Source organism: Oryctolagus cuniculus, chromosome 15, assembly GCF_051225735.1.
Source record: "Oryctolagus cuniculus isolate XC-2025 breed Fujian yellow rabbit chromosome 15, ASM5122573v1, whole genome shotgun sequence".
NCBI classification, from domain to species: Eukaryota; Metazoa; Chordata; class Mammalia; order Lagomorpha; family Leporidae; genus Oryctolagus; species Oryctolagus cuniculus.
The window spans coordinates 32,333,538-32,355,494 of NC_142881.1; the positions used below are offsets into that span (position 1 = coordinate 32,333,538).

The following is a 21,957-nucleotide window of genomic DNA, read 5'->3' on the forward strand; positions in this document are numbered from 1 at the left end:
AAATCCTGGGCCACAGGGAAGAATCAGACACGTCAGTGGGTCTAGCGGGTTATCAGTTTGTGTCCTGTGGTGCCAAGTCCATGGAGATGGACTGTTCTCCGCGCTGGCTCTCTGCTGTGCAAGCATGTCTTGGTGTATACCCTCTCCTCTGTTTGCTCCAGTGCCTTCGGTCCCTGTGTGACCTGCGCCTCTCCCCTCACTTCCCCCACACGGCAGCCCTCGACCAGGCAGTGGGGGCTGCAGTGACCAGCATGGGACCTGAGGTGGTGTTGCAGGCTGTGCCTTTGGAGATCGATGGCTCTGAGTAAGTGTGACCCTAGTTAGCTTGTATGCGTCCGGGGAGTCCATTGGCTCATTCCTCCAGGGAACAGCGCTAGTCTCTGTTTGCCATGCGGGCCTGGCTGCTCCTTGGCTCAGTAGGGCTCAGACTGCTGAGTATGCTGCCCTCCTGGGTGCCACCTCTTCCTCACTGGGACCTTCCTCCCACCTCCCAGGGAGACTCTGGACTTTCCACGGAGCTGGCTGTTGCCTGTTATCCGGGACCACGTTCGGGAAACGCGACTGGGTTTCTTCACCACCTACTTCTTGCCTCTGGCTACCACCCTGAAGAGCAAAGGTACAGGGCCCTGCCTGGGTGCACAGCTGGGCTCCCACAGTTGTGGAGCCTCAGCTGAAGGCATGGGGAAGGGCTCCAACCCAGTGCCCCAGCCTGCAGGCCATCCAGCAGCTTCCCTCTGCCAAGCAGGAGCCAGCCAAGGTTCTAGTGCCCTCCTTGGGACCCAGTTGCTTGAACCAGCATGTGGGCACACAGTAGCAGGAAGCTGGAGTTGGGAGTGGAACCAGGACTTGGGAGTGGAGTGGACTCAGGCACTCCAGTATGGGATGTGGGTGTCCCAACTGCTGTGTCAAATGCCTGTCCTCACTCTTTTATTTAGTGGAGGAATTAAGTAGCTGTACAGAAATCATAGCCTGTGAAGCCTAAAATCAGGGGTTTTACAGAAAAAGGTTGCTTATCTGTGGTCCAGGGCAGCGGCTCTCAGTAACGGGGCTGTCCTGGGCATTGGGCAGTGCCTGTGTCATCACTGCTGACAGCCCCATGCAGCAGAGAACGGGCTGGCCAGAACTGTCCACAGCGGGAGATTGAGAAACCCCGCTCTGGGGCAGGGTTTCCTGATTTCAAACGCTGTCTTTTAGAACTTACAGGAAGTCTTGAAAGAAGAGAGTAAAAAAAAAAAAAAAAAAAAATCACTTGCCTCCCCCCCATCCAGAGATGATTGCTGGCATTTTAATGTATTTTGCTATGTGTAAAAATAGTACCATATTTGTACTAAATTCTTTTTTAATACTAAATTCTAATTACAGTTTGTGCATTTAGCAACTTTGAATTTCCTCCCTGATGTTAGGAAACATTCTTTCTGGGTACAGAAGAAACACATGCCCATCAGAAAAATGGACCCCCAAGCTGGGGGCTGTCGTTAGCCTTACCTAAAGCACTGGCAATGCTTTCTAGGCTGAGCTTGTGTCCTCTTGGTCCTTGCAACACTCCATGCAGCTATCTTTGGGAGGAAGTGGCTGGGCCGGGACACACCACTGTAGTATTCACCAAGGCACGCCCAGCCATGTCCTTACCCTAGTGAAAAATCTGACATGTCCTCCGTGGCCATCCGTCACTGAATTTTGGTGGTTACTTAGGGCACAGCCCCATGTCGGGGTACAATGTGTTCATATAAAGAGAAGCCATTCAGTAGGGATGGGGAGTCTGCACACGATGAGTTGGACAACTGCACTGGAATCCCAGCTCAGGGGCAGGTGTGTGGTGCAGTGGTTATGTCACTGGGATGCCAGCAGGCCATCCAGAGTGCCTGGTTTGGGATGCTGGTACCACAGTGTCAGATTAAACCTGTAACACCACCCACAATGCCTGTCCATGCTTCCTGTTTTCTACAGCTTTAGAGTGAACAGTATTGTGACTGAGTTTATGGGGAGGGTGAAATTGCTCATCTTCCATCCCCATCTCTGGGTTTTGGTAAAATGAGGCCAGTTGGCTAGGAGGGTGCCCAGGGTCATTTTGTGTCCTGTCTTTGCTCCAGCAATGGAACTAGCCCAGGCAGGCAGCACGGTGGAGTCCAAGATCTACGACACACTCCAGTGGCAGGTGAGGGTCCGCTGGAGGAAGAGGTAGGGAGGATAGTCCCGGGCTGCGTTGCTTGGGGCCTCTCTCCTTTACCATCCCTCCCTTTCCCAGATCTGGACCCTCCTGCCTGGTTTCTGCACGAGGCCCACGGATGTGTCCACCTCCTTCAAAGGGCTGGCACGGACACTGGGCATGGCCATCAGTGAGCGCCCAGACCTGAGAGTCACCGTGTGCCAGGCCCTGCGCACCCTCATCACCAAGGGCTGTGAGGCGGGTATGGTGGGTTTGAGGCAGGGTGGGTGGGGGATGATATGGTGCATGGATGGCATAGGACACTAGCTTTTGGCTCCTCTTCTGCTGTTCAGCTGGGGTCCTAGGGGTCAGCAGAGGCCAACACCGCCCCACCCTCTCCTCTTTCCTCCTGGTCTGCTGACAGCCACTTTGGATTTGTACTGTCAATGTCAAAGGCTTTGTGGTGTGACTGCGCTTTGCTGGCCCCCAGGATGGGAGCCATGGAGCACCCAGGCCACTGTGGCACCTTGTTCTCAGCCTCTCGTCATAGAGAAGCCTCATACCCCTAGGTTCCACACTGCCACCAGATGCCCTGGAAGGCTGTGGGGTCTGCAGCCATTTTGACATGTCAGCTGCTGTCCCTTAAATGCAAACTTTGGTCCTCCTGCCAGAGGCTGACCGTGCCGAAGTGAGCCGCTTTGCCAAGAACTTTCTCCCGATCCTCTTCAACCTGTACGGGCAGCCTGTGGCTGCCGGGGACACGCCAGCTCCTCGCCGGGCTGTGCTGGAGACCATCAGAACTTACCTCACCATCACCGAGTCGCAGGTGGGCTGCTGCAGGGTGGAGGAGGAGCACGTTCGGGCAGGGAAGACCAGGATCCCACCTGCCAGACTCGGTGGGGCCCTGCCTCCTGGAGAGCAGAGTCCCCCATCTGCGGGTGGACTGGGAGTGCAAGGGAGGCAGCTGTGGGCCCTGCCATCCCCATCCCCCTGCTGCTCTGACTCTCTTGTCCTTAATGCTTCCTCTTGCAATCCTCGTGGGGCCGCCAGTTGGTGAACGGATTCCTGGAGAAAGCCAGTGAGAAGGTGCTCGACCCTGCCAGCTCTGAGTTCACCAGGTGACACCTCGGCCCCTTCCTGCTTGGGTGGGGCAGCCTAGGGAGCCAGGTGGTGTGTCTGGCAGAAGCCCTGTGGATCCGCTGCAGTTGTTGGGACACGTCTTGACATGGTGAAAGTCCCTGCTCTCCCAAGAGCCCTGACCAGTTCCTTCTTCCTGGAGAGGCCTGTTAGGCCTGGTGGGGAAGAACAGGGACCCTGGAGGCACTGCCTGGATTCAGGTGCCTGCACTACCGCTTACAGGCTGGGTGACTTTGAACAGTTACTTATCTGAATTCTCGTCTGTAATGTGGCCATGATTGATGATCCCTGCCACAGGGCTGCTTTAAGGATTGAAGGAATTACCATGGTAGAGCCCCAGGAGGAGTGGCTGGCACATTCTAAGTGCTCCGATAGGTGCCAGCTAGGAATATTGTTCTAGGGCTCCTTTGAGCCCCCCGTTCTACCCTGACTTTGCCTCCTCTGCCCCCGGTAGACAGAACACTGAGAGTCCGTGCCCCTCTCCCCCCCCCTTAGTCTCGCCTTGGCCCCTGCAGATTGTCTGTTCTGGACCTGGTCGTAGCCTTGGCTCCCCATGCTGACGAAGCTGCCATCAGCAAGCTGTACTCCACCATCCGGCCCTACCTAGAGGTGAGCTGCAGAGACCAGGTGCCCCACACAACCACTCTGCAGGCATGGTGCGTGGATGGCATAGGGCGCTAGCTCCTGGCAAGATGTGTTCCCGTCTTAATGCCTTGCAGCTGCCTCAGGTCAGGGCGCCACCTGTTTCCTCCCGCATGGCTTCCCCTTCTACTCTCTGCAGCTTATCACGTGGGTGCAAGTGATGGAAGCGTGTGGCTGTGCTCAGGCTCCACCTGCTAAGACCAAGTGCCTTTGCCTAACCCGCTAGGCCAAGCAGGCTGCTGTCGCCCATTGGGCTGCTTGAAGATCTCAGCTAGGACAGGCCCCGTTGGTACCTTTGGATGTGCTGGGCCCCCGAGGCTAAGGACCAGGCTGAACACAACTCACAGTGGCCTCCTGAAAGCTGTCCCCATTGCTACAGTTGGCTAGCTGCTCTCTGTCGGTGCTCTTGGGTGGACCTGCACGTGAACAGAAGTGACCCCGGGGGCAGAAGACAAAGCCCCTTAGGAATGGGCAGGGGGTGGGTGTAGAAGGAGAGGGCAGAGTGCGGCAGCTGGAGAGGTCAGCCAGGTGTGCGCCTCGGCACAGGGCCGAGCAAGAGGAAGAGCCTGGAGGGCCGGGTGGCGTCAGGTCCTGGGGTCCCCGGGCCTCCTGCTGCCACACGCTGCTCGTCACACCTGTGCACAGGCAGGCCCAGTGCCTCTGAACCCTGCGGGCCGGCCACAGTGCTGGTGGGTGCTCTGAATGTCGGCCTGGGGTGAGCCCAGCCGCCTTCCCTGCCCAGCCCTGTGTCCCTCGCCCCCTCTCAGAGCAAGGCCCACGGGGTGCAGAAGAAGGCCTACCGCGTGCTGGAGGAGGTGTGTGCCAGCACCCAGGGCCCAGGGGCCCGCTTCGTGCAGAGCCACCTGGACGACCTGAAGAAGACCCTGCTGGACTCGCTGAGGAGCACAGCCTCTCCCGCCAAAAGGGTGAGGGCCCCAGCTCCTGCTCTGCCCAGGGAGGACGCGCCTACCGGGGAGGAGCCCCTTGGGAGGCTGAGGAGGGGGCGAGGGGTGGCGCTGAGGGCTGCTGACTGCTGCCGCCTGCCCACAGCCCCGCCTGAAGTGCCTCATCCACATCGTGAAGCAGCTGTCGGCCGAGCACGCGGAGTTCATCGCGGCCCTCGTGCCGGAGGTGAGGGCGGGGCGTGGTCCTGAGGCCAGCAGGCTGCTGGAGGGCGTGGGCCGTGGCATGCTGGGGGGATTGCCCTGCCTGGGCAGGGGGTGCTGGCCTCTGCCCCAGCAGCCAAGTCCAGGGCTGCTGGCGCAGGGAGCACACACAAACGGGGCCGTCCGGGCAGGTGATCCTATGCACCAAGGAGGTGTCAGTGGGTGCGCGGAAGAACGCCTTTGCCCTGCTGGTGGAGATGGGCCACGCTTTCCTGCGGTTTGGCTCCAACCAGGAAGGTGAGCCCAGGTGATGCATGCCGGGAGTGGTGAAAGAAAAGCCCGAGAGGGCTCCCTGCCCTGACCCCAGGCAGGCTGCTCCTCTGGGCCCACGTCGTCTTTCCTGGCCTGACCTGTCTGCTCTCTGCCCCAGAGGCCCTGCAGCGCTACCTCGTGCTCATCTACCCTGGCCTCGTGGGCGCGGTGACCATGGTCAGTTGCAGCATCCTGGCTCTGACCCACCTCCTGTTCGAGTTTAAAGGTAAACAGTTACTGCCTTGAAGGCGGGGGAAGCTGCTAGGTGAGAACATGTCCAAAAGGTCAGGACAGGGTGGCTCCCAGAACAGAGGGAAAGGTGCCAGGAGAGAGGAAGAGGAGCCGGAGCCAGCGCTGCCTGCCTGCTGTCTCCTCTCCTGCCCCAGTGGCTGTGCCAAGGCTGCCTCCTTGCCCTGCCCACCACACGCCCATCTGAGTGGTTAGGAGCAGGTTGGAGCTGACGCCTAGATTCTAGTCCTGCTTCTTACCAGCCACGTGAAACCTTCAGTGGCTTTGTTAATCTCTGGAAACCTCAACACCTTATCTCTTCAATGAGGAGGAAGAATAACAGCTGCCTCCCAGGATGATGGAAGAATAAAAGGCTGCTCCACAGAGTGTGGTTAGAACTGTGCCAGTCACTAGGCTAATCACTCCACCTAGCGGCGCCGGCACACCGGGTTCTAGTCTCGGTCGGGGCGCTGGATTCTGTCCCAGTTGCCCCTCTTCCAGGCCAGCCCTCTGCTGTGGCCTGGGAGTGCAGTGGAGGATGGTCCAAGTGCTTGGGCCCTGCACCCCATGGGAGACCAGGAGAAGCACCTGGCTCCTGCCATCGGATCAGCGCGGTGTGCCGGCCGTAGCACGCCGGCCGTAGTGCAGTGGCCATTGGAGGGTGAACCAACGGCAGAAAGGAAGACCTTTCTCTCTGTCTCTCTCTCTCTCTCACTGTCCACTCTGCCTGTCAAAAAAAAAAAAAAACAAAACTGTGCCAGGCATGGGAGAGGTCGCCCAGATGTTAGCTTCCACTCATGTTTGACCTGACACGGGCAGGCGGAGCTGCTGATTCCCCACTGGGGGTCTTGGGGCAGTGGGATCCTGGGTGACTCTGACAGCAGCCACCTCATCACCGCAGGTCTGATGGGGACCAGCACGGTGGAGCAGCTGCTGGAGAATGTGTGCCTGCTCCTGGCCTCCCGCACCCGCGACGTGGTCAAGTCCGCACTGGGCTTCATCAAGGTGGCTGTGGTTGTCATGGACGTCACACACTTGGCCAAGCATGTGCAGCTGGTGGTGAGTGGCCCCTTCCCCTGCAATGGGACAGCCAGGGGGACCTCTCAGGAATGTCACGATTTGCAGATGGGCCTGTTAGATGATGGGGAGGAGGTCCAAGGGGAGACACTGCAGCTAAGTGCCTCCTGTCCACACAACCCACACCAGGCAGGCAGAGGCGTGAGGACAGTCCAGCTGGAGAACACCAAGATGAGGGACACCGGGGACCCAGAGAAATGAACTGGTGTTAGGGCAGAGCGGGAACCACGGGATTAGATAGGCCTGGGAGACTCCCATGTGTGCCTGTTTCCTTGTCTGTCCCACTGGGCCACCCTAAGGATTCTGTGAGGGTAAGCGTAAAAGTGCCACATGCATTCAGGAAACAGAGCTCAGGGCTTGTGTTGTGACAGAGCTTCAGGGAAAGGGGGGGCTGCCCAGATTCTGGAAGCCCTGGAGCAAGGCCCTCCTAACCCTCCCTCTTAGCAGGGCCTGGACAACAGGAGAGGTGGCTCGGGTCGGGGCTGGGAGGGTGCCCCCGCCCTAAACCTGGTGCTCTGCCCGTAGCTGGAGGCCATCGGGAAGCTCTCCGACGACATGCGGCGGCACTTCCGCACCAAGCTTCGCAACCTGTTCACCAAGTTCATCCGCAAGTTTGGGTCTGTGCACGCGTGGGGCAGGGGCTGAGCAGGCCGGGCGGAAGCTCTCCGGGCGCAGCAGCTCTTCCCTCTGGCAGGCACGGCTCCCAGCAGCCCTCCTCTGCCATCCGCAGGTTTGAGCTGGTGAAGGGGCTGCTGCCTGAGGAGTACCACAGAGTCCTGGTCAACATCAGGAAAGCCGAGGCCCGGGCCAAGAGGCACCGGGCCCTGAGCCAGGCTGCAGTGGAGGAGGAAGAGGAGGAGGAAGAGCCCGCCCAGGGCAAAGGTGATAGGTAAGGCTGTGACAGGGTCCTGGGGACCTGGTCTCCCCCAACCCAGACTCAGCCTCTGCCTCTTCGGGGAGCGCTCTCACTTGGAACCTCTCTGTCTTAGCATCGAGGAGATTTTGGCTGACTCGGACGATGAGGAGGACAATGAGGAAGAGGAAAGAAACCGGGGCAAGGAACAGCGGAAGCTGGCCCGGCAGAGGAGCCGGGCGTGGCTGAAGGAAGGTGGTGGGGATGAGCCTCTCAACTTCCTGGATCCCAAGGTGGCCCAGCGAGTCCTGGGTAAGCAGGAAGCGGCAGGCCCGGGAGCTGGGATACAGACTGGCCTTGGCAGCATGTTCTTGGGTGTTGGGAGAGGGTGGCTTCCAGGCCAGGCCAGTGTGCGGGAGCTGAGGGTTCGCCGTTTGGGTTTGCAGAGTTGGGTTTGTTGGTTCTGATGAGGGTGGGAGTGGGTTAGCACTGTCATTCTAGCCCCTCATGCCAAACTCTGCTCTACCAGCCACACAGCCAGGGCCTGGCCGGGGCAAGAGGAAGGACCATGGGTTCAAGGTGAGCGCCGACGGCCGATTGATCATCCGGGACGAGGAGGATGAGAAGGTGGAGGAAGAGGAGGGCACCAGAGGTGGGCCTGCCTCCCATTCTGGGGACACAGCACTCATCCTTTCATTCATTCGTGTTCATTCACTCATTCATTCAGTGACTTTTTGCTGAGGAAGCATGGGTAAAAACAGATGAGAACCTTATACCTAAGGCAGCTCTCTCCCATCCAAGTGCTAACCAGGCCTGACTGCTCAGCATCTGTGATCAGGTGTGTTCAGCGTGGTATGGCCATAGAAGGCAGATCTTGCAAACCTTTTGAGTTTCTCGAACTTTGACCACATTAAAAGAATTTTCATGCAGCAAAACCATTTCACTATACATATGTAATTCAAACCAGATTATTTTTAATTAAAAAATTTATTTATTTATTTGAAAACATCCACTGGTTCGCTTCCCAAAAGGCTGCAATAGCTAGGGCTGGCTGGGTCAGGCTAAGACAAAGATCCTGGAACTCCATCCAGATCTCCCACATGGGTTCAAGGATCAAGTGCTGGGGCCATCAGCTGCTTTCCCAGGCATATTAGCAGGGAACTGGATCAGAAGTGGAGCAGCCAAGGACTTGAACTGATGCCTATATGGAATGCAAACATTGTAGTCAGCAGTTTAACCTGCTGTGCCACAATGCAAGCCCCCAAAGAAGATTTATTGTTTGTTTGTTTGTTTTTATTTGAAGGCAGAGAGAGGAGGAACAGAGACAGATACATAGAGATATTCCATCTACTGATTCACTGCCCAAATGCCCTCCACGTGCTAGGCCAAGTCAAAGCCAGGAGCCAGTAACTCCATGCGGGTCTCCCACGTGGGTGGCAGGGACCCAAGTATTTTGACTATCATCTGCTACTTCCAAGAGCATTACTAAGAGGCTGAATTGGAAGCACAGAGTAGCCAGAACTCCAACCAGGCACTCTGATAGGAGAGGTTTCAAGCACCAACTTAACCTACAGCACCATGATGCCCACCACACCCCACCCTCCTAAGTACCCAGGCTGCTGTCTCCCTTGGAGCCCAGGCATTCCTGACATTGAGAATGCCCCTCCCTCTTTCTGCCTGTCCACACACTCCCCACTTGTTTAGGTCCTGGTGTCTAGAATAGGAAGGGGGCATTCGCACTCCCACCAAGGGATGACATGGGTCTGGGGAAGGCAGCTTGCCGGGGCTGCATGTGGCATCCCCCAGCCAGGGGACCAGGAGGAGGCAGGGGGAGGAGATGGGTTTGTGGGCTCACCGGCTGTGTGCTTTGGCTCACAGGTGAGGACGAAGAGATGACTGATCTGATGGCAGATGTGAACGTCAGGAATGTGAGTATTTGCAGCCTTTTGCCCCCACTTGGTCCCTTGTCCGTGTTGAGGATGACACGTATGGGAGGGTGGGGAGATCAGAGCCACAGCATGCAGGCCTCTGGAGTGCACTGGGCCTGCCCACTTTGGTGTTACACAGTTGAAAGAGGAGAGGCCTGTGTTTGTCCACCAAGGGGCACGCGCCATGCCGCTGGCCTGTATCCTCTGAGCAGTGTGCTCAGTCTACAGCAGCTGGTCCTAGCAGGGGTGCAGGTCCACTATTGAGTATACGCTGCATGCCTGGCCCCTTGCCAATAGCCCTGCGCTGTCTTGTCTCAGCCTCACCGAAGACAGGGGCTCTGTCATCCCCATTTTCTGAGGGTGTACGAAAGGTCAGTGTCTTATCCAGGGTCACAGGGCTCATCAGATGCAAACCAGGGGTTTGAACCTTGGTGGACAGAGGATTTTCAAGTAAGGACAACCCTACTGCTGCTATAGGGCAGCCCAGAGGGGCTTCCTGCACCAGGGGCTTCCACAGTCCTAGGAGTTTAACCCCCTCACTGCCACTGCCCCTGCTGACGTGGCGCAGCTGCCTCCTGGGATGGAATACAGCTCCCACTCTGCGTGTGTCCCAGCAGCTGATGGCTGTCATCACAGGCCCACAAGCAGTGCCCCCCAGCCTTTGTGGGCCTCGTCCTTAGGAGGCAGGTGTGCCACGTCAGCGGGGACAGTGGTACTCTTGGAGAAGCAGAGTCTAGGTGTCCATCTGGGCTTCAGCAGAACCCTGCACGCTTCCATTCCTGCTCTATAATGTGGGGTTATGAGTAGACCACGTTGCAGAATTACTGGGGCCAGTTAATAAACAAGACTGGGCATGCAGGGTGCCCTGGCCTGGTGATGGGCTGCCCCAGTGTCCCAGTGTCGTTGGTGCCATATTTGGGAGCATTTGCCTTGTAGTCCTTGCCGACTGCTGTCTTCACACCATGGCCTGAGGAGCTGCTTTCTTCTTGGAGCGTGGTAGTCGTGTTTCTGTTTGGAGAGCCGGGCGGGAGCCAGCTGGACAAGAGAGTTGTGGCAGTGGCTGAGGATGGTGGAGGCCTTGGTGCAGGGAGCTCCTCTGGGATGCCCTTGAGCAGTAGCAGCATTGCCCTTGCCTGAAAAACCTTTCAGCCCCTGCTCCCATTCCTGGGCCCCAACCTGGTTCTTCCTTGGTAGGTCTGTGCTGGGGCCCAAGAATGTGCGTTAATTTTATATATATACACACACATATATATTTCTTTCTTTTTTTTTTTTCTTTCTTTTTTTTTTTTTTTTTTCCAAATTTTCACTTGCTTGAGAGGGAGAACTCCCAGGTACTGGTTCATTCCCCCAAATGCCTACAATAGCCAGGGCTAGGCCTAGGCTGAAGCTGGAAGCTGGAACTCACTCCAGGTCCCTCATGGGTGGCTGGGACCCAAGCACTTAAGCTGCCACTGCAGGGTCTGTGGTAGCAGCAGCTGGGATTAGAGCCAGAACCAGGAATCAGATCCATGCCTTCCCATAATAGGATGTAACGCCCTAATGGCATCTTGACTGCTACTCCAAACACCCACCCAGAAGCCCCCACCCCCACTGCTTCCCACGCAGCCTGTGCCAGTGGAGACAGCTCCGCCCACTGGGGGTTCTCTTCCTTGGTCTGAAATCTGCCCCTCAGTAAGGCCCACCTTCAGCCCTTGGCCAGTGTCCTTTCCAGGTGACAGTGGTAGCCTGTGCAGTGTGTCTGTCTGGGGACCCACCCTGCCTGGGCTTGAGGCCTGGTGTTTGTGTACATTGCTGGTGCTTCGTGATGAGATGCGAGGCCGGCTGTGTATGATCCCTGGAACTCTGTCTCATCGAAGCCTTCCTGGGGCCTTCACGGTGTCTGCACTCATGGATTTGCAATCCCGCAGTGTCTGCTCCTACTCCTGGCCCTTCAGGGATGGCCCCCCACTCTCAGAGCAGAGCAGGATGGGGGTGCCTTGTCACAAGGCATAGAGGGAGCCCCGTGGCAGCCGTATCTTACTGTGGGCTCTTGGAAAGTCAGTATGTGCCACTGAGGTCCCCAAGGGCCTTTTGGCAGTGCCGTTGAGGAGTCTTACTCCTGTGCCTGCATTTGTGGGGAGCCGACATTTCTGGAGTACAAGCTGCAGCCCCAGTGGAAGACCAAGGGGCAGGTGCCAGCTACACGGCAAACAAGCTCAGCTGTCATCCCCGCAGTACAGCCAGAGCCACCTTCCTCCTGGTTTCTGTCCTCACGAGAAGCCTACCCTGCCGGCCTCTGCCAACCAGACTGGAGCCCCTGTCCCCAGACGCACCTGTGCATCCCAGCCCATTCCCTCTGCTCAGGCCGACCCTTGGCCTGGCTGTCAGTGCTCCCTGACCTCTGGAGCCCTTGTGGGGCCAGAGCCCTAGGAATCTGTAGTTGAAGAGGTTGCCAGGGTGCAGCAGCACAGGCCGTGGTGTGGAGCCGGTCCTGCGAGCTAGGGCTACCCTTGTTCAGTTCCCTCTGTGGCAGCATCCCTCCGCCTGGCCTGATTGTGAGCAGTTGGGCTCCAGTGTCCCAGCAGTGCCCGGCGTGCTGCAGGTGCCAGTCACTTCCTGTCAGTTGATGCGTCCCCTGCCCACACTCATGACTGCTGGGATGGCAGCGTTGTTGAGGGCCTGTGGTAACTGGCCTGGGCGGGGATTTCCCTCCTGCCTGAGAGCCCTTGGAGCACAGGAACTGGACCCTGTTCCCTGTGTCCCCTGTATCAGGGCCTGGCACTCAGCGGGGTCCAGCAGGCAAGTGGGGAGTGTAGTTGGTATGAGTGAGCACCTGGAAGAGCCAACCCTTCCAGGAGGCCAGCCACCCCCTTTGGAAAGGAACACAGGGGCTGGTCTGATGTCAGGGCACCAGCCGGGCAGGTGCAGCCCTAAAGTGGGGCTCGGGAGAGATGTCAGGAGCAGCCAGGGAACTCCGCAGTCAGGACGGCGGCCAGAGCAGTCACTGCCCGGCTGGGGGCCTCGGTTTCCTCCTCTGTGAGTGGGGGGCCGTGTACTTGGCAGCGGCCTTCCGTACTCCTTTGCTGTTCTCGTTAATGAGGAAGCTCCCACCCCCTTGTTCATGAACTCCTGCTTACTGTCTCTTCAGAAAAAGCAGAAGCTGAAGCAGCAGAAGGAGGAGGAGGAGGAGGAGCTGGAGACGCCCCCTCAGTACCAAGGTGAGGCTTCCCCTTTGCATGAGTCCGGGGAGTTGCAGGGAGGGCGGCAGAACCACGAGGTGCCCAGCCTGGTTGCATTCAGTTGGCGCAGACACAGATTGGCTGATCTGACGCCCAGGACTGAGCTGGGGGCCCGGGGAGTGTGGGGTGACAGCCTGAGGGGAGACTCGAGAAGGGGACCTCAGCCTTCCCAGGGAGCCCCTGAACCCCAGCCCCTCCCCATCTGCCCCAGCTTCCTGAGGCTTGCAGCCCACCCCGTCTCCTGGGAGCTGTTTGCCTGTCTTGTCCAGGTTAACAATCTTGTCCAGGCCTGAGTCAGCCGGGTTTGGAGAAACCCACGGCCAGTGTTGATGGGAGCTGGATTTGTGCTGGGCCTGACCAGAGGGTTTCAGTCTCTGTCTCAGGGCCCCTGGGCCGTTGCCCTCCCTATAGCAGCTGCTAGAAGGATCGAGGTACCTTTGCTGTCTTCCTCCCAGGGCCGCCCTGCAGGGCTCCTGCCCCCGCCCCGTGTCGCAGAGCCCTTGCTGTGCATCTAGCAGGCTGGGCTCCTGGGGCCCAGAAGCTCCTGATTCCAGTAGCAGGTGTGGCCTCAGCTGCTGACAAACCTCACGGTTCCTCCTACAGCCCCCACAAGCCAGGACGCAGCCCACCTGCCTGCTCTGAGATGCTGCAGTGCGGGGACAGTCATGGCAGTCAGGAGGCCAGAGGCCTACTTCAGGATGGCCTCCCCGCTGCTGCTTAGTGTGTGACCTTAGCGGGTCACACTGCCTCTCTGTGCTTCTAGATTCTCATCTTTTAAAAGAGATCTTGGTCACCCCAGGGAGCCCTCCTGAGTCAGCACTGGCTCTCTGGGAGCCCGCCGGCGACTCTGGTGACGTCCCGGCTGGAAAGGACAGCTGAGCCTGCACGGCTGCCCTGAGCGCTAAGCCTCAGCCTTCAGATCTGTGCAGTGGGATGCGGCGCTGCGCTTGGCTGCCTCGCTGCTGGTGTGAAGCCTGACGAGAGAAGGGTGGGAAACCCAACGTGCCCTGCGTTAGGGCTGAGACTCCGCTGAGGCTCGAGCTGTACGTGGCTGAGCAGGGAGTTAGGTCCGGGTCTGTGTGACCTCAGAGCCTGTGTTCTTTGTCCTGGAACGGTGGGACAGGTGTGACTTTGCAGAAGTGGGCGATTGTGTGTGCATTGTGTGTGCTGCAGTCAGGTCACTGGCCAGCCCCTCCACAAGGAACGTATGTGGCCTTGCTTGGTTAGGGGTCAGAGCCAAGTTCCCATCTGCTCTGTGGCCACTGTGAGAAGGTGCCTGTGGCCATGGCTTTGCCTGACTCTCGATCTCTCTTCTCCCTGTAGCTGGAGGCTCTGGCATTCATCGCCCTATAGCCAAGAAAGTTGTGCCCGGGGCTGAATACAAGGCCAAGGTAAGAGCTGCAGCTGGGAGCGTAGAGTCTGTTGGTACTGAGTCGGGGCAGGGAGGAGCTGTGCCCATCTTCATCCTGGAGAGGCACCTTTGTGGGCTGGACTGAGGCCAGGGAAGAAGGGGCATGGCCGGGTATTGGTCCTCTGGGGCTACAGGAGCTCTTGGGCACCACCTGAGCAGACGGGAAAGGGAAGGGAGGGGAGAGGTTGGGGCGTGTCGGGTCCAGGCAGAGGCGGAAGGGGCAGCCTCCACCCTTGGCGGACTGACTGTGTCTCTGGATGAGCAGAAAGCAAAGGGTGACGTGAAGAAGAAAGGTCGGCTCGACCCCTACGCCTACATCCCCCTCAACAGAACCAAGCTCAACCGCAGGTACGGTGGCGCCCGGGCCGGCTCGGGTGGGGAGCTCAGGGCCTTCCCGTTAAGCTCACAACTTGCTCGCCTCTCTGGGAAGTTTTTAAGTTTTCTCTGAGCACAGCCCGCGTGTGGGCACCTCCTGTGCCACTGCCTGGGCTGACTGCTCTGAGACTGGTGCTGTCACGCACACGCTCACCCGTTCATCATTCATGCCGCTGTGTGCGGCTGCCTGCAGTGGCGTGCTAATCCCTCGTGGGTGGAAGGTCGGTCGGTTCCGACTTTGGCTGTTAAGTAGGGTTCGTAGGGGTGGGTTGAGGGCCGCGTGAGATGCTGGGTGAGGCGAGCTTTGGGAACAGGTGTCACGGGGAAGTGGTGCTCTCAGCTTCAGTCACTGAAGGCTTCTGCTGAATACCAGTTCCCCGTAGGGGCAAGGGTGGGTGGAGAGGAGCTGTGACTTCTCTGTACCAACGTCAGAGGAGGGGAGGAAGGGAGCTGTTTCCGGGGAGCATGGTGCCGAGTGGAGTGGCCAAATCAAGGCAGGAGCCACGCGTGGTCTGCCCAGGTCATGTGCTGCCAGGCACGGCCTGCGCCTGCTCCGCAGTGCTGCCGTGCTGGAGCGAGCTGTGTTTGGCTGGGCTAAAGGGCCGCTTGTCTCGAGAGACATGACCCTGTGTTCTTGCGCCCGCAGGAAAAAGGTGAAGCTGCAGGGACAGTTCAAAGGCCTGGTGAAAGCTGCGCAGCGGGGGACCCGGGCCGGACACAGACTCCGCAGAAAGGGTCACCGGCCCTGAAGCCCCGGGCCCCTGGGCAGCTCCGCACGCCTGCCTCAGCCCCGCATCAGCCCCCAGCTGCCTTGCTCCATTGCCTGGGACTCAGGCAGAGCCTGGACTCACATGCGGTGCTGGGACTGGGGCCTGGGATTTGGAAGTTCCAGATGGGGCTGCCCTTTCAGGGCGTCCCCGTGAGGCGGCTGTGCGCTCTGCCGGGGCCGGCCCAGCACCGGGGCAGATGGGCCTCCTCCAGCTCAGCTGCTCGTGGCCATGGGGCACTCGGCCCGGCCATGGTCTGGGGCTGAGGTTCACTGTGACCAGCTATAGAATAAACACGCGTGACAGTGTCTCATCCCTGTGCTTCCTGACCTGCTGCTCCAGGGGTAGGGAGAGTGAGCGCCGGCGGGGGACACCCAGGCAGGAGGGCGGCCCGACTTCACATGAGAGTTGCAGTTGGAAAAGTGGCCTCGGGAGGTGCAGCTCTGGGATTGGTCTCTGGAGACTGGGCGCCAGGGACTGGGGACAGAAAAAGGAGACAGCGGCTCAGAGCCAGTTAGAGCTGCAGCGCTGGCTGCCCCTGGACACAGAGTCTCTGCCCAGGGACCCCACACAGTGCCTCCTGAGCCTGTCCCGTGCCCAGCACAGCCCAGCTCGCCTCCCCTGTTTCTTAACGTTCTTTCTGCCAAACAAGGGCTCCCACCACCCAGGAGCCCTGCTGCGTGTGCTTTCCTAACAGGCAACTAGAAGCCACCCCAGGGCTGCCCACCACACCCCAGTGTGAAGAACAGGTTCTGTTTTTCCCCATCTCAAGTTCTCCGCTGTGAGATGAGACCACACACATATTCCACAATAGTGTCCCTTCCAGTTGATGTCGTAGGCTCTGATAATGCTCCCGGAAGGCCCTCCTGGCGCCTGTTCTCATGCTCTAAGGGCACCTGAGTCTTAACGGGCGCCGAGCCTTTGTTGTCCCTGCTCTTGGGTTGGGAAGCAGAGAGGAACTGCACTTTGCCCAGAGGTGGCGCTGTTGACACGCGTTGTGAACAGAAACCAGGCCTAGGAGAGTAAGCAAGAAAGGTCAAAAGAGGTAAGCACTAGGGGTTTGCAAAGGTAATCTGGCCACAGCCCTGAGCACAAGGTGTGTTGAATGAAGCCAGTTCAGGGGCCAGCACTGGAGCAATGGGCTGGGCGGCTGCTGTGACAGCAACATCTCGTATTATAGCGCCCGTTCAAATCCTGCCTGCTCCACTTCCCATCCAGCTCCCTGTTAATGCACCTGGGAAGGCAGCGTTGTTGCAGCCATTTGGGGAATGAGCCAGCAGATAGATATCTGTCTTTCCCTCTGTGGGTCTGCTTTTCAGATAATTTTTTAGAAGATTTTATTTATATTTGAGAGGTGTTAAAGAGAGGGAGAGACAAAAAGGTCTTCCATCTGCTGGTTCACTTCCCAAATGGCCGCAACAGCCGGAGCTGGGCTGGGCTGATCCAAAACCAGGAGCCAGGAACTTCTTCCGTGTCTCCCACATGGTTGCAGGGGCCCAAGAACTTAGGCCATCTTCCACTGCTTTCCCAGGCCATAAGCAGGGAGCTAGATCAGAAGAGGAGCAGCTGGGATACAAGCCAGAGCCCATATGGGATGTTGGTACCACAGGAAGAGGCTTCGTCCACTACACCACAGTGTCAGCCCCTCAAACCCTAAAAAAGAATTCAGCCAGTGCCATTCCTTTGAATTTTAATATATGTGCTGCTGAAGCGAGAACCCCAGTCCTTTCCTGTGTTCTTTCTTAGCTTCATGTAGTAGGCTTGAGATCTTGATGTTTTTCTGTCACTCCCCGTCTTCGTGGAGGAACGACACAGGACCCTGCGCTGTTCTTTTGTCTGCTCGGCCCTCCCCGGGTTTGCTGCTGGTTCTTCCCAGGTTGGCTACCGTCCCTTCCACCTCCGTGGAAGGGTGGTTCCCCCTGCCACTTTCCCCACTTCCGCGGGGGAGCAGCACACCACCAGCCGGCTCTCTCTCGGGGGCTGCTCAGATGTTCCTCCAGGTGTTCCTGGTGCATGTTGTCTGTCTCCTCCTTTATAGTCCTCTTCCACCAATCCCAACTCTGCTACCCACACGCAGAGTACGCTGCTCTCCTCCAATCAGGAGCAGGTCCTGCTGCTTATTGGTTGAACTGGAGGCAGCTGTGTAGAAGCTGTTTGCTCCTCTCCCAGCACCATATTGTGGGAGAGCAGATGCATAGAATAAGTCTTAATTCGAGTAACAGTCTAGTCCGAGTTGCTCCCCACATTTTTCTTTTTTTAAGAACAAAGGAAGTAGAAACTGACTGACTTATTAGAGCCTATTTTCCAAGAGGTTTTTTTTTTTTTTTTTTTTTTTTTTTTTTTTTGGAAAAAGGCAGAATTAGAGGTTCACCCCCCCAAATGGCAGGACTGGAAGAAGAGCAACCAGGACAGAATCCAGTGCCCCAACCGGGACTAGAACCCAGGGTGCCAGCGCCACTGGTGGAGGATTAGCCTAGTGAGCCGCAGCGCCAGATTCTCTCCCAATCACTCCTCTTCCAGGCCAGCTCTCTGCTGTGGCCCAGGAGTACAGTGGAGGATGGCCCAGGTCCTTGGGCCCTGCACCCACATGGGAGACCAGGAGAGGCTCCTGGCTCCTGGCTTCGGATAGGTGCTGTGCACCAGCTGCAGCAGCCATTGCGGGGTGAACCAGCGGAAAAGGAAGACCTTTCTCTCTCTCTCTCACTGTCTAACTCTGCCTGTCAAAAAAAAAAAAAAAAAAAAAAGATTTTATTAATTTGAAAGAGTTAGGAGAGGGAGGAGCAGAAGCAGAGAGAGAAAGAGTGTTCTTCCATCCACTGGTTCACTCCCCAAATGGTCGCAGTGGCCAGGGTGGGCCAGGCCAAAGCCAGGAGCCAGGAGCTATACCTGGGTCTTCCATGTGAACACAAGGGCCCAAGCACTTGGGCCATTTTTCAGTGCTTTCCCAGGCCATAGCAGGGAACTAGATTGGAAGTGGAGCAGCTGGAACTTGAACCAGTGTCCATATGCGATGGCGGTACTGCAGGCGGCAGCTTTACCTGCTACACCACAGTGCTGGCCTATGCCCACGCTTTCACTTTTTCCCTTCTCCCTTCCCGTCATCCTCACAGAAGGCTCAGGGCATGGCTGTCCTGGCAGTTCACCCCACAATGGCTGTCTTAGTACTCGATTTTATTTTTTATTTCTTTTAAAGATTTATTTATTTTTATTTGAAAGGCAGAGTTAGAGGTTGAGGGAAAGAGAGATGTCTTCCATCCACTGGTTCACTCCCTAGATGGCCATACTTGTTGGAGCTGCGCTGATCCAAAGCTAGGAGCCAGGAGCTTCTAATCAAAGGGCAATTTTAAAAATTAAGATCTAGGGCCGGCGCTATGGCGCAGCGGGTTAAAGCCCTGGCCTGAAATGCCAGCATCCCATATGGGCACCGGTTCGAGGCTCGGCTGCTCCTCTTCCGATCCAGCTCTCTGCTGTGGCCTGGGATAGTAGTGGAAGATGGCCAAGTCCTTGAGCCCCTGCGCCCTGTGGGAGACCTGGAGGCAGCTCCTGGCTCCTGGTTTCGGATCGGCGCAGCTCTGGCCATTGCGGCCAATTGGGAGTGAACCAGCAGATGGAAGACCTCTCTCTCTGCCTCTACCTCTCTCTGTAACTTGTAACTCTCTCTTTCAAATAAATAAAATAAATATTTTTTTAAAATTAAGATGTATTCTATATATATATTTTTTTTTTTTTTTTTGACAGAGTGGACAGTGAGAGAGAGAGACAGAGAGAAAGGTCTTCCTTTTGCTGTTGGTTCACCCTCCAGTGGCTGCCACGGTTGGCACGCTGCAGCCGGCGCACCGCGCTGATCCAATGGCAGGAGCCAGGTGCTTCTCCTGGTCTCCTATAGGGTGCAGGGCCCAAGGACTTGGGCCATCCTCCACTGCACTCCCTGGCCACAGCAGAGAGCTGGCCTGGAAGAGGGGCAACCGGGACAGAATCCGGCGCCCTGACCGGGACTAGAACCCGGTGTGCCGGCGCCGCAAGGCGGAGGATTAGCCTGTTGAGCTGCGGCGCCGGCCCTTCTGTATTTTCTACAATAGCAACAAAGGTTTGCAGAATGTTTGGAAACAGAAAAGTAAAAGCAGGGACTAAAGTCTTCCAGCCAAATGCTTGCTTAACCCTGGTGTGTTTCACAGGGCTATTTTTTAGTAAGATAAAAATGTAGTTTTAAAATATAAGTTTGGGTTCCAGATTTGCAGTTGATTGTAGCAAAGTCCTCCCCTGCTTACACAAACACCTCATAGACGCTGTTTCCAGTGGCCCAGTTTGAAACATCTCCCTGTGGACATAGCTCACTCACTTGTAAAGGATGTTGCTTCTTGCTGTGTGCCAGAATTTAATGCCATCGCTAGATGCTAGATCGTGTGCACAGCAGTATTTAGAAAATGGCATGATGACTGCTCTTTGTTCTATTTTCGATACACATTATTGTGAATAGATAGATGATGGTACTCCAGAAAATAAGCCTCATGTGGTACAGTGTAAGCTGGTCTGCCGTTTCCTGAAATCATGCTTAATGTAGCCACAGCCATTAGAACCACTTACCAAGCTGTCGGAGGCCACGGAGTCATTCCCGGCCAGGGCTGCGGTGGCAGCAGGCTTCCTCCATCCTGAGTCCTGGGGATGCGCCATGGACTGCCCAGACAGGGCTTTTCAGGCCGTGGTCAATCATTAGTCAGTGTGGGCGGAGGCCGTGGCGGCTTGCCACTACTTAGCCTTCCAGAGCTGGGGTTGGGAGGTCCGCGTTACCCGTCTCAAATCCTGATTGATCAGGTGCAGGGAGGACTGATCAGTCATAGACTCACCAGAGGCCTCATCAGAATTAGAATTCATCAGTTGGTAATGAGAAGTATAACCGCCCCAGATATGGTGACCGCTCCATACCAACTCTCCCTTGCGTTGGAAGTCAAAGCTGATGGTTTAATGACCTCAAAACAGGGCAGAAGGGATCCTGCGAGTGATAGAGCACCACGTGGCATTCGGGGAAGATGGTTTGCTCTCTTCAGTTTGCGCCTACTGGTAGATTTCCTCACAGCCCCTGGGGGTGTCCCCCCTTTTCTCTGACTAGTGCAACGGAGCAGGTAGCTCCTTCCTCTCCGGTGTCTTTGGGACTCTGCACCACTTCCGAGCTGTTAGGAAACTTTTCCGAGACTCAGCTGGGCTCCTGCTTGCTTCACGTGCAGGGGGGCCTGGACTGAATTTCCCAGCCCAGCCCTCCCAGCTTTCACCAGGGACACATCCTGTCCCCTCTGCGGCCTTGGACAGGTGGCTCATCTGACTGTCACGGGGAGTGGAAGGGTTTTACTTCCCGAGGGCAGCCTGGTTTCCAGATTCCAGGGATGGCACCCTGAAGACCCACAGGTGGCGAGCACAGAGATGATCCTTGAAGTCAGGAATTCGGAGGATCTGAAGCACTGCCATCAGATAGATTTTGGGAGTGGTGCCAGGAGTGACCCCTACAAGACCTGGCTCTTCTGTAGGGTCTGCAAGCTCTTGAAGTCTTGCTTTGGGGATGCATGTTTGGCAGTTGGGACACCCACACCCCACATCGGAGTGCCTGGGTTCAAGTCCTGATTCCAGCTGCTGATGTCCACTGCCTGCTAACGCACACCCTGCATCAAGTAGTTGGGTCCCTGCACCTGCATGGGAGACCTGGATTCCATTCCTAGCTCCCAGCTTTGGCATGGTCCAGCCCTGGCTGCAGGCATTTGGGCAGTGAATCTGTGGATGAGAGCACTCTCTTTCTCTCTCTAAAGATGTTTTTAAAAAATGTCAAGTCTTGGCCAGCACAGCGGCTCACTAGGCTAATCCTCCACCTGCGGCGCTGGCATACTGGGTTCTAGTCCCGGTCGGGGCGCTGGATTCTGCCCCAGTTGCCCCTCTTCCAGTCCAGGTCTCTGCTGTGGCCTAGGAAGGCAGTGGAGGATGACCCAGGTCCTTGAGCCCTGCACCCGCATGGGAGACCAGGAGAAGCACCTGGCTCCTGGCTGCAAATCAGCGCAGTGCACCAGCTGCAGTGCGCCAGCCGTAGTGGCCACTTGGGGGGTGAACCAACGGAAAAAGAAAGACCTTTTCTCTGTCTGTCTCTCACTGTCTAACTCTGCCTGTCAAAAAAAAAGTTAAGTCTTATTTTTCATCAGAACTGTTACTATGCCAGTGATCCATCATGGAATGCCCAGAGAGGGCTTTTCAGGCTGTGGTCAATCATTAGCAAATGTGGGCAGAGGCTGTGGCAGCTTCCCACCGCCTTCTAGAGCTGGGGCTGGGAGGTCCGCCTCGCGTGTCTCAAATCAGGATTGATTGGGTTCAAAGAGGACTGATCAGTCATAGACTCACAAGAGGCCTCGTTAGAATTATAATCCTGGACTTGAGGCCACTGAGCCTGAGTTACATGCATAGTGGATAAGCTGAGACCAACGCACAGTTGTAAATTTGCTCATCAAAATGAGAAGGAGCAGGATCGCCCCGAGCAGATTTTACAGGGCTGTGTGTATCGACTGGATCATGGTGTGATAATACCTAAAACTGCCTTCCTTAGTCATTCAACAGCTAGTTCAACTCCTTGCAAGTGAGTGGGGTGTGCCTCCAAAACAAACACTCAGCAAAGCTGACACCTCGTGTTCTGCAGGAAGTCCTTCCCCGCCCAAGTGAGAACCATCAGGGATTACCTGGGTCCCCTTCCGTGGACTTCGCACAGGGGCCTGGAGCCTGCTGCGTG

At 56.9% G+C, this 21,957-nt stretch overlaps 1 protein-coding gene across 1 annotated transcript in view; it reads left to right on the top strand.

The window, feature by feature from the left end:
- RRP12 (ribosomal RNA processing 12 homolog) overlaps positions 1-15,513 on the top strand; it is a 28,885-nt gene extending 13,372 nt beyond the window's left edge. Inside the window, exons 14-34 of the mRNA XM_002718602.6 lie at positions 162-304; positions 495-616; positions 2,091-2,155; positions 2,246-2,408; positions 2,818-2,972; positions 3,197-3,264; positions 3,799-3,892; positions 4,693-4,851; positions 4,976-5,056; positions 5,223-5,328; positions 5,462-5,569; positions 6,473-6,630; positions 7,174-7,265; positions 7,379-7,537; positions 7,638-7,813; positions 8,031-8,153; positions 9,380-9,429; positions 12,557-12,626; positions 13,971-14,038; positions 14,324-14,406; positions 15,080-15,513. Of these exons, the coding sequence (XP_002718648.3) occupies positions 162-304; positions 495-616; positions 2,091-2,155; positions 2,246-2,408; positions 2,818-2,972; positions 3,197-3,264; positions 3,799-3,892; positions 4,693-4,851; positions 4,976-5,056; positions 5,223-5,328; positions 5,462-5,569; positions 6,473-6,630; positions 7,174-7,265; positions 7,379-7,537; positions 7,638-7,813; positions 8,031-8,153; positions 9,380-9,429; positions 12,557-12,626; positions 13,971-14,038; positions 14,324-14,406; positions 15,080-15,182 (2,346 nt within the window). The 3' untranslated portion in view covers positions 15,183-15,513. The remainder of the gene's footprint in view (positions 1-161; positions 305-494; positions 617-2,090; positions 2,156-2,245; positions 2,409-2,817; positions 2,973-3,196; positions 3,265-3,798; positions 3,893-4,692; positions 4,852-4,975; positions 5,057-5,222; positions 5,329-5,461; positions 5,570-6,472; positions 6,631-7,173; positions 7,266-7,378; positions 7,538-7,637; positions 7,814-8,030; positions 8,154-9,379; positions 9,430-12,556; positions 12,627-13,970; positions 14,039-14,323; positions 14,407-15,079) is intronic.
- Positions 15,514-21,957: the final 6,444 nt, after the last annotated feature.